The 10,816-nt window shown below is 36.5% G+C and overlaps 2 protein-coding genes across 6 annotated transcripts; one reads left to right on the top strand and one right to left on the bottom strand.

Annotated features, from left to right (window-relative positions):
• Positions 1–329: 329 nt before the first annotated feature.
• LOC144575031 (adenine phosphoribosyltransferase-like protein, putative (DUF2358)) lies at positions 330–3,187 on the top strand. Of its 4 annotated transcripts, none has more exons than XM_078325150.1 (8): positions 330–463; positions 578–702; positions 1,485–1,588; positions 2,013–2,078; positions 2,215–2,297; positions 2,442–2,488; positions 2,782–2,860; positions 2,968–3,187. In XM_078325150.1, the coding sequence occupies exons 1-8, from the start codon at positions 407–409 to the stop codon at positions 3,055–3,057; spliced, it is 651 nt and encodes a 216-aa protein (XP_078181276.1). In that variant the 5' UTR covers positions 330–406; the 3' UTR covers positions 3,058–3,187. The 4 variants fall into 4 exon arrangements, with proteins under 4 accessions (XP_078181276.1, XP_078181275.1, XP_078181274.1 ...); XM_078325149.1 differs by having other exon boundaries at positions 2,010–2,078; XM_078325148.1 differs by having other exon boundaries at positions 1,479–1,588.
• A 1,003-nt stretch (positions 3,188–4,190) lies between these two features.
• Positions 4,191–10,415, bottom strand: LOC144574535 (protein FAR1-RELATED SEQUENCE 7-like). 2 transcript variants are annotated; one of them, XM_078324500.1, is made up of 6 exons: positions 9,790–10,415; positions 8,471–8,736; positions 7,524–7,834; positions 5,257–6,670; positions 4,576–4,642; positions 4,191–4,426 (listed from the first exon to the last, which is right to left on the bottom strand). In XM_078324500.1, exons 1-5 carry the CDS (start codon positions 10,164–10,166, stop codon positions 4,626–4,628), a joined length of 2,385 nt encoding a protein of 794 aa, XP_078180626.1. In that variant the 5' UTR covers positions 10,167–10,415; the 3' UTR covers positions 4,191–4,426; positions 4,576–4,625. The 2 variants fall into 2 exon arrangements, with proteins under 2 accessions (XP_078180626.1, XP_078180625.1); XM_078324499.1 differs by having other exon boundaries at positions 4,191–4,499; positions 9,790–10,398.
• Between the last annotated feature and the right edge of the window lie 401 nt (positions 10,416–10,816).

Genomic DNA, 10,816 nt, shown 5'->3' with positions numbered 1-10,816 from the left:
AAAATGTTAATAAATTAAAAATTAAATAAAATTGTTAGATATTATCTATGTTATTTTTTCTATGAACTTATAAAAATATATCACATTTCAATTTTAATTTTATGTGAATCAATCATTTGAAAAATTAACGTTTAGAAATTATTCATATAAACATGTTTTTATAAATTTATAATAACAATTAAAATAAAATTAAAATGTCACAATTTTTTATACATAAAATGATATATAATCTAACCATTGTAGTTTGACTTTTAAATTTTAAATTTTGAATTATTAAAATTTTTGAAAATAAAGGCACGAGAAAAAAAGAAATGGAGAAACCTACGCTAAATAGACTTTTTCTCCTCTGACCCGAACGTTAGGATATTTTCTTTAAGAAAAGAGAGCGAGTGGCAACTACCAAATAATGGCGAGAGCCACGGCAGCCGGGCCGCTCACTCTGTCTTTTTCTAACAATCGGAAGGTATTTAAGTCTACAACCGCTCTCTCCCTTTTCAATTTCCATTTCTATATAAATTGTTAGTTTACCTTTCTCTCTCTGCCTCTCTCTCAACTGTTACCAATTGTATCGATGTAGTCGAACTCGTGCCGCTTTCGGTGTGCCGCTCGTTCCAACAACGGCCGAGATGCTTCGCCAGCCATCAAAATAGTCGTTGAGGGAGTCACCGAGCTATTGAGGCTCTTCTCTTCTAAGAAGTCTAGGTCAATTCAGATTTGCTACTTTTAAACACCCTTCATTGGTCTTTAATAAGTTTAAGGTTATTCTCTAATTTGAGAAAAGGACTTACTACTCGTTCCGGCAATCAGTGGAATAAAATTAAGATATGTATATCAGTCAAACCCAAATAAGAGAGATTAAAACAAACCAAATTTAAAAAACCAAAGTAATTCAAGTAAGTATCAAGTAAATTTCGGTTTGTTTGGTTGAATCAAAATAAGAGATTAAACTGAACCTAATATAAAAAAACCATAGTAATTCAAAAATTCAACCGAACTTAACCATTTAATTCAAAATTTGTCGGTTCAGTTGAAAACATATATATAGAGAGTGTTGTGGGGCATCCTGTTAGTGACTCTCAGTATATAGCATGTCTAGTGACATACTGGTATAATAGGAACTACCAATGGTCCAATGCATTATGCATAGCTGAAATAATGCCGAGTTGTTGCTAATTTGCTGCCAAGGCACCGTTATACACTCACAAGAAACAATGTGGGATCAAAACTATTTCAAAATCACATTTTTCCATGCATAATATGACGTACCAAATATCCAGGCCAGATTTTGTTGCAAAATTGGTACGAAACATACACATCGCAGTTCAATGTGTAGTTTCTTAATTCTCTATGGCATAACATAACCCCAAGTTTATAATCAACCACTTATAGAGGTGCATGTGTTGTAATTACTTGATGAGATTTTCTTTTTCACTGTTTTATTGAAATACTAAACCTACAAAGTGAAATATAATTATCACTGACAGAGACTCTATTGAGAGAAATAGAGGACAGATGCCTTCAATTAGTTGCGTTGAAGATGTTTTAGAGGTTATTCAAGATGACTATCGACGAGCTTATTTTCTCACTGGTAATGGTTTTTATATTAAGCATATTATTAATAACCAAATTGCTCCTGGAATATAATTAAATTTAATGTATATAGTTAATTTTTTTAAACCATATGTGTGGCTAAGCACCTTGCATAAAGATCCCCCACTGGATCTGTACACTATGGTACAAATTTTATATATTGCCCTTGTATCGGGTAGTTGTAATAAGAGAATTTGTAGACTTTTCTTATGCACCAAAACATAGACAATTGTTTTATATCGGGCAACGCAAAAACGAACAGAGACTGATCGTGATAACTCAATACATCTCTCTTCAATAGGAAATTGGGTCCATTTACTGGAATTTGATTTAGCGAAAATCTTTTTTCCTTATCCTTGCCTAATAAAGTTCCTAACATATCAATTCTTGCTTGAAAAATTACATTTTATCACTAAGAGCAGGTAATTTCACAGTGGATATTTATGCTGAAGACTGCTTGTTTGAAGATCCTACAATAAAATTCCGTGGTATGTACTATATTTGCATCAGGGTTCCTCCAACAAAGCACTTGTACTTGTTTTCTATTCGAGTTTAAAGTTTGCATTTTGCACAGCCTAGATAAATTTATGGAGGCAAAAAAAAATTTTTTTACCCTTTTGTAAGGTAGAGACAGGTATGGTCAAAATTTGGACTTGCTTGTACCTTTCTTTGACAAGGCTTCCCTTGAGCTAGAAAAAATACAGAAGGTACCAACATCTTTAATCAACCTCTATTATTTTATTGTATTTCTATTTATAAACATAGATTTGTTTATAAAGTTTTATAAACAAACTCAATTATGGCAGGGCTAGCAACACTTTTTTCAGTTTTCTTATTGGCTTTCCTTTTAGGATCTCAGCCCTGAAACAAGTTCCATTTTGGCTTCATGGAAACTAAGGTACTTGTGTGAAAACTATTAACAGCTAACTATTGTACATTCATGAAATTAAAATGAAATTAGAATAGAAATAACTGATATTAATTTAAATTTAATTTCAAAAACATTGCACTCATGCAAATTTTGATTGCTTTAACCGCTCAGAAATTGCAAAAGAAAACCAATTAAAAGAAATATTTCTATTTATGAAATTATCATACATCCTTGAAATTGCAAATGAAAAATCCACCTAGGATTTGAAATTGGATTGAAATTACCAATGTAGATGCTCTTATATTGTGTCCTATTTTCAGAACTTATCTAAAACTTCCTTGGAGGCCACTTATTTCCATAAAAGGACAAACAACTTATAACTTGGACAAAAACTACAAGGTAGTAATTCTTGTTTTTCAAACTTTATTTTCAATTGATTATCCTATTTAATTACACAATTAATATTGATCTAATTGCAATAGTTTTTGTTATTTTATCTTTAATAGATCACAAGACATTCTGAGAGTTGGAATATATCTGCAATAGAGGCAATAGGTCAGATATTTGGGTTCAACTCTAGGGAGATTGATGTGTAAAATTCTAAAAGTATCGGTTTAGTGAGTACACGGGTAATTAAATTAAAGACAGTCAATATCATAGTAAAATACGACGGAAGCATGGAAAAGTTATACATGTATTTATCATGCTGAAAGTTCCAAGTTACATTTGATGTAAATACATTCGCTGTTAATATCGGGGTTGATCACATCCAGTCGAATTAGTTACTCTGGAACGAATCAACATATTGTTTGGCTAAAGTTTAAAATTGTTTTTCAATTACAATGCTCAACACATGGAATTTAATCTAAAACCTACAATATGTGCACTTTATCTTGTCCCTGTTGCTTGAATGAGTAAATGTGATAAATAATGGATACTTATTACAATTTATAGAAATACAATTGAGACACAAAATATCAGTAGAATTAGAATCTTGTTGAGCTCATCAAGCATCTTAATGAGCTTCATCTTTCACCTTGAAATCTATCAAATTGGTTTAAATATTTCTGAACCGTTGATATCAATTTACTTAGCAATGCATTTATATGCAAATTGTATATTTTTTTATTAATGTTAAGTGGTAAAAAAAAATAATAAATAAATACATCAAAATTAACTTGTATACATTCTTTTTTTTTTTTACCACTTTGACTTTATATTAATAATTCAAAAATTTGTAAAGTTAAGTTTGTATGTAAATAAGAATCAACCAACTTTTCTGATTATGTACTAGCCAGCCAATTTCTAACTTTCTGCAATCCATCATTATGGAAATTCCTTGCAATTAAACAAACATCTATCATAATCGAATGTAGATTAGAGATAAAAATATGGCTCTTAAATATGCAACTAGAACATCACCCCAAATCAAATCTGTGTCGAAGCACCAACTACACAAGCATGGCCACCAAAGAGGGGGGAGAATTTAAATAAATACGAAGTCCAGCATTCCAGTTCGCTCAAGCAAAGGACCGACAAACCAAGAGCTATCTAAAATTGAGATGGAAATTGGATGATTTGAAAAGTCAACTAAATCGGGCTAAAGTTTTGAGCCACAATTCAGCTCAAGTCAACCTCAGCTTGAAACCAAATAAGCGGTGTGTCACATTGGGGTCTCAGAAAGCAGGTTGCTCAAGACATCACTAATGAGCCAGCACAAAATAGTAAATCAACACAAGCAGCTATTTGAGAATAAATCATTACGCCGACATTCACTAACTAAGCGGATCACATTAAACCATTACAAATGTTTAGGAAAAAAACAAAAAACAATAATTGCTACATCAACCACATTAAGTTTTACAACACAGCTAATAGAAATTAAGCTAACAATCAACAACTGCTTACATGAGAACCTGTTAACTTTCACTAAATTACACCATTAAGTACTTGCCACTTATCCTCCTGCATTTCATCAGACAGACACAGAGTAACTCAGGATAACAAGTCTAATGACATTATTTAGGCCATACGTTACCTAAAAAAATAAGAAAATTGATGACAGAAAGCTAATAAAAAATGACAAAAGCCTCTACAGTAAACGTTGTTAGTACCTGAATTCAGATCAGAAAGGTGGAAAGAGACTGATATAGTGGTAACTTGATCAGACCCCAAGGATACCTAAGATGAAGCAGAGAAGGGGGAGATGTCAACAAATTATCTTATGTAAAATTTGCTATTGTTATATATAAAGAATGACGCAGAACACTCAAGAAATCAGACAACTATTCGACTTGATAATTCTTACAATAACAACCGTTATATATAAAGATAAAATTTTGAAACCAGGCATTTTGGCAAATCTATATAATATTATTGTGTGTAATACACAGATCATGCATTAAAAATGATAAGAAACTAATGCGTGTTTTACTGTTCATCAATTTCAACAGTTTAAATTAACAACTCCCAATGCATCTTCAAACCATACTCAGATAGCATAATAGGCTATCCTTTTTGTTCAAAAACACTCATATTTCTTTTAGTTTTCAAACTTATTTGGATTAATTTGACAAATTTTGTCAAGATTGTCAAATAATTCCATTGTCCATGGATTCCAAAAATAACCAACTAGAAAATAGATTAAAAAGCAAAATAAGATGAGACAATCTGACCTAATACCATTAAATTCTCAATATCAAAGTTTCATAATAGATAAGACAGAATTATTTCATTTTGTAAAAAAAAAAAAAAAAAAAAAAAAAAAAACTGTTTTCAAGAGAAACAAAAAGTACCATTTGCAGCACGGAGCAGTGGGTTTCCTTGTTGACCCCTAACCACATTATGAGGTTGAGTGCTCGATGAGGGCCCGGGCGCAGTAAGAGCAGCATGGTTACCCATCTCTGAGAACCCACTTGTTTGAAAGATATGATCAAGGTGTTTCATGAGCGCATTTGATTGACTCTCAATAAACCCTATCGCTTCATCAGCCCTAGCAGCCCTTGCCGCTATCATGCTAGCGATTCTACAGAGTTCCTTGTACCGTGCTTCGGTGGTAGACACTCTAAGACTGTTATCCAGATCATTAGCAAAATGACTCGATCGTGCATCCTTGATCCACCTCCTGATAATATACTGATCTGGCAACTCCTTAATATTTTTTAAGTCGAGGACCTTAAGCATGTGTGCGCATTGGATACCGGTCGATTCAAAACGCTTGCACGTGCATGTGATTGAGTGATCCAAAGAGTCATACCTGACAGTATGCTCGCCGGGTTTCTCATCGATCGTCACTTTGTACTCTGAAACCATGCCGGATGCAGCATGCGGGTATGCCATGCTGTTCATGTAGTCTTCGAACTCTGCTTGAAACATTTTGAAAGCTGCGGTGGTATACAGGTTGCCAACCTGCTTTAGAATTCGGAGACTAGGGATTGGCAGGGGGGCCTCGGTATCCATCGGTAATTTCGTCGATCTGTAATCCTCGAGTATCATATCATATTTCTTTAGCAGTTGAAGGAGATCTTCTTGCTCATTCAACTCTTTCCTCAGCTGGGTCATCATATTCTCCTTTCGTAATGTCGTAATTATGTCGGCAGTGAACACGTGTTTCCAGTACGGCAAAGCCCAGGTCTCTTTTGTTTTAAACAACTCATTCATCCACTCATTATCACCAAGATTATACTTCTCAATTAATTTATCCCAAGCCAATAGAAACCCTGGTTCATCTTCGTTTTCAAACATAACAGGTGCGAAGGCATGCATGAAACTGGCCTTTGCATTGTCTACCAGTTGCTTCAAATTCTTCTTCGCACTATGATACACATGCCACACAGTGGCATGATGCATAGTTCCGGGCCAGACAGAAGCTACTGCATTGGAATACTTCGGACCCACGTCTGTCAGAACTGAGCCCGGTTGCTTGCCATGCATCGCATCATTGAAAGCCTGAAATAACCATTTGATGCCCTCTGCGCTGTCGTCATACATTAATGCAGCACCAAAAACCATCGGCTGTCTGAAGTTATCAACACCGACAAACAGTCCGAAAGGCCGACTGTAGGTGTTTAGACTGTATGTCGTGTCATAGAGTACCACATCATTGAAGTACATGTAGTCGAGACATGACTTCGCGTCAGCCCAAAAGAAATTGATTGCCTTGCCTTCATCGTTGCACCCAACAGCATAAAATAACGAAGGGTTTTCAACCTGAAAGTGTAGACATTACAGGTCAAATTACACTTAGCAAGACACGAATTCATACCCATTTGACTTGTGAAGGATCCGAGTTAAAACTTTGATTAAGATTGAAGCACAGCATTGCATGGACCAATCAGGGTGCTAAGTGATAACAGCATACAAAGCTGTGTTTTAGTATACAAAGTTGATCCTTGCCTTCAGTAGTGGCAACTGTTCAACAAGATATAATATTAAATGTTTGAGTAGGGTTCAGATGCCTCATGTCTTTCATGCCTCACATCCCGATCCCCATTTTAAAGTTCAAACAGTCGATCCGAACTGCTCAACTTGATCTCCATATTAAAAAGTGCCTCACATCCTTATTTTTTTTAGATAGGTACAAAATCACAGTTTTTGGATGGTCAAGATTCTTCCGAAAACAGTGATCTTGTACCTATCTAAAAAAATAGTATTTTTTTCCAAAAAATAATTTGGTCTCTAAGCACATTTTTAATATGGAGATCAAGTTCAACGGTTCAGATCAATTGTTTGGACCTTGAAAACAGAGATAAGGACATGACGCACGATTGAGGCATGAAAGACACGAGACACTTGAACCCTGCTCTAAATATTTACATTTTCTAATGTTGTGAAAATACTCAGGGAAAATCTGTGACAATTATCTTTTAATTCACTGTGTTTTCCCTTGAGCAGGATACAGAAAACCTACTAGAAGCTACCATTCGGGGAAAATCTGTGATGACTATCTTTTAATTCACTGTGTTTCTCCTCGAGCAGGATACCAAAAACCTACTAGAAGCTGGTATATGAAAGGCACAAGATACCATTTTGTACTGCAGAGTTGTCTACTCAAATTAAATACCTGGAGGTTCTGAAGGTACTCAAGAGCAGCCCCCGCATCTCCAGCCAGCATGCCATGCATGCGTTTCCGGCGCTGGTAGTCAGGCAAATCGAGCTCAAGCATCTTAGACTTGAGCTTGTGAGAGCGTAACTTGTGCACACTTTCAGGGTCCTCTAGAGGGTGGTTGTGTTCCGAGACAAACTTAGAGACTTTAAACGATTTGCTCGGAGGTTGGACCTTGATAATCAGGCACGCCTGGCAGCCTGTTCTGCTAGGAGTTGGGCCCGCACGCCTTGGCGTCTCTTCAGGGTCCCTGTGCTTGTCCTTCTCAGCTGTAGAAGGGAATATTAGTTGAAGAATTAAAACAAATAATGCAGAGGTACAATTGCCAGTTTGTAACCAAGAATTGCAACGATTTCAATCCGCAGTCAGTAGCCAATTCAGGTTCAGATAATGTTACCCTAATATAAACAATTAAACTGCAACAGACAAGTAGGAATAAGAGTTTACTCAGATCTGGCAACCAGTATAACATGCTGAATCCATTTGTTGGTTATTTAAGAATAAAAAAACTTATAGGGCTGTAAATCACGTATTGGCCAAGACATTAATACTAAAAGCTAAAGAGGGGTGTATTTTTTGTATGCATTGCTACCAGCTGGTATCATTACTGTTAGGACTACTACTACTATTACTATTATTATTATTAGTGCTACTACTACTACTACTATTATTATTTTTATTACTATCTACCTTGACTTTATGATTATGATTGGGTATCATTTCTAGCCTACCCCAACTTGTTTGGAACTAAAGGCTTGGTTGTTGTTGTTATCGTTACCAGCTGGTAGACAAACTTGCAGGGGCAGAAAGTAGTGTTGGGGAAAGGGTACTAAACCCCAAAGTCTCAATTTTCTAGTTCCACCCATGCAAATTTGCATAGAAAAAAAAGGCTAGGAGCAACATACCGAAACCCTCTCGAGAACAAACAAAGATGCGTGAGACAAGCATGCCCTTGTGCTTCTTCTTGTATGACTTGCGTACACTAAACCCAACATGCTCAGCATACTTGTTGTAGAAGGCGTACGCGTCATCCTCAGTCTCAAAGCGCATGTCAAGAGCGGGCCCATTCTTTGGGTCATACAGTGGTGGTGGAGCCCGCGGTCCCAGCACCATCTTCACCGCAGGTTGATCAGCCAGTGGGTGGTTGTGCTCCTCTACAAATTCTGTGACCCTGAAAATTTACAAATTAGGTTTAATAAACTGCAGAAACCAAATAGTTGTCACATAAAGTCAGGCTTTTATTCCCCCCCCCCCCTCCAAACCCTCCTGCTTCCACCACAAAGAAACAAATACCTTTTACTCATGATGGTATATTCACCATGCTATGAGAGAGAGAGAGCAGAGGTAAAGAGATCATTCAGGATACATCTTGCTCAGGATTGTTCAAAAGCTGAGTACTTATTTCTCAAAAAAATAATTGTTGGAGTTCTCCGTTTGTGTTTCATGTCTTTAGTTAAAAAAATATGTGAAATTCTTTATATTATATTTTTGAAGTTCCTTGGTTTCTGCAACCAGTTTTTATTTTCTTTTACAAGGAATGAAGGTAAGCTCAATACACTGTACTATTTCTAATTTGCTGGATTGAAAAGTTGGATGATTTTAATGAAACTAATTCAAACTGGTTATAATAATTCATTTTCTCCATTTATGATGCTATATCTGTGTGCTTCCTAATATTTGGTGAGAGGGCAATTCATTTGTTAGATGTTAATCAGATAAACAACGATGGCTGTTACTAACCATACCCTTAGAGCTCCATCGAGATGATTAACTAATGGAATATTTAAAAAAAAAACAGTCACAGGGAAAAGGCAATAGAGTCTTTATTTATACGTCTTTACAATTATAATCTGTTTGCTTTCCATAATATTTTATTAATTCTCATCCCCATTTTAATATATCTTCTAAAACATGACCCATTTTCAAAAGGCCCTCAATTAGATCACTTTAGACTCTCTGTGCCCCTTCTTCATCTCAAATTTTATCTCAGTAGATTTTTATTCTGAACAACCTGGCCTCATGAAAACAATAAGGAACTCTATATTTTTATTAATTTAATTTTTTTTGGCTTAAATGCAATTACTAGATACTGCAAAATTATTTTGTTAATAAGAATTGTTGGTATCATAAACATAGCATATATCCTTTAAAAAAAAACAGAGAGAATTACAGCATGCAATAGCATATATGCAAAACCACCCAAAAAAAGGAGAGGAAAATTTACCTAAACGCACCACAAGGGATGATCTTTATGCAAAGACATGCGCCACACCCAGTCCTTGACCCAGGGGCGCGAGGGTTCTTGGTCTCGGTTCTCTCCTGCTTGAACCCTTGCCTATGGCACACAAACCACCTCTTCGTGACAGCGAGGCGAGTATTTCGGCTCTTGTGCGACTTTCTAACCACAAACCCGATTCCCTCAGCGTACTTCTTGTAGAACTCGTACGCGTCATCCTCTGTCTCGAAATACATGCCGATTTTCGGCTTGAAATCGATGTCCTCTTCGTCCTTCTCTCCTTCATTTTCCTCCACGATCGCGACTGGGAGGGATGATTCGTCGGGGTTTGTGTCGGATTCGGGCAGCACCTCCGGATCCGCCATTGTTGCTGGGGTTTTGGTCGGTCGTTGCGTTAGAATTGGAGGGGGGGAGGCGGAGCTGAAAGAAATTGGGATTTGCTATGCCCTAGATTGCGATGTTGCCAGATGTGTCGAATTGGAGAGTCAAAGGCTCTATCCTTTAGAAATTCAGATTCCCTAAAGTACCTTGAAATTTGAGCTTGTATTCCTACCGTCCGATCAGAATCTGCACGACTATTAAAATCACTCTTGAATCCTACATAGGTCCAGATTCTGATCGCACGGTCATAATTTAAACTCAAATTTTAAGTTACTTTAGGGGATTTTGAACCATATTTGGTGAGATTTTTGGTTGCTCCTGGTACATGCTATTAACTCGAGACCGTAACTTTTGAAGATAAAAAAGGGACCCGCTTCTTGAGGTAGAATATTTCGTACGGAAGTGACCTGGGGCATGACACATATTATGGCCTCGGACCGGAGAGAAGCTGGTGATGCGTTCGCTAATCGCAGTGGTTTTGGAGGTATGAGCGGAAAGATGCGTACACAGTGAGGTCACATGGTTCCGGACACAAGGATTGAACCATACAGACCGGAGCTGCCGAAGTGGCTCGCTGGAGAGTAAGAGTGGAGGGAGTGACGCTTATGTAATTTTGTCATTTTTGGCGCCTCGT

Source organism: Carex rostrata, chromosome 23 (assembly GCF_964058835.1).
Source record: "Carex rostrata chromosome 23, lpCarRost1.2, whole genome shotgun sequence".
Lineage (NCBI taxonomy): Eukaryota > Viridiplantae > Streptophyta > Magnoliopsida > Poales > Cyperaceae > Carex > Carex rostrata.
Note: the sequence above shows the minus strand (reverse complement) of the source record. Positions and strands in the feature narration are given on the sequence as shown.

Excerpts from the sequence above, each read along its gene's own strand:
- LOC144575031 (XM_078325147.1), top strand. The coding sequence starts at position 407 with ATGGCGAGAGCCACGGCAGCCGGGCCGCTCACTCTGTCTTTTTCTAAC. Across the intron at positions 464-577 it reads CTTTTTCTAACAATCGGAAG|TCGAACTCGTGCCGCTTTCG; the intron begins GTATTTAAGTCT and ends GTATCGATGTAG. Across the intron at positions 2,861-2,967 it reads ACTTGGACAAAAACTACAAG|ATCACAAGACATTCTGAGAG; the intron begins GTAGTAATTCTT and ends TATCTTTAATAG.
- LOC144574535 (XM_078324500.1), bottom strand. The coding sequence starts at position 10,166 with ATGGCGGATCCGGAGGTGCTGCCCGAATCCGACACAAACCCCGACGAA. Across the intron at positions 8,737-9,789 it reads ATCCCTTGTGGTGCGTTTAG|GGTCACAGAATTTGTAGAGG; the intron begins GTAAATTTTCCT and ends GTAAATTTTCAG. Across the intron at positions 6,671-7,523 it reads AGTACCTTCAGAACCTCCAG|GTTGAAAACCCTTCGTTATT; the intron begins GTATTTAATTTG and ends CTACACTTTCAG.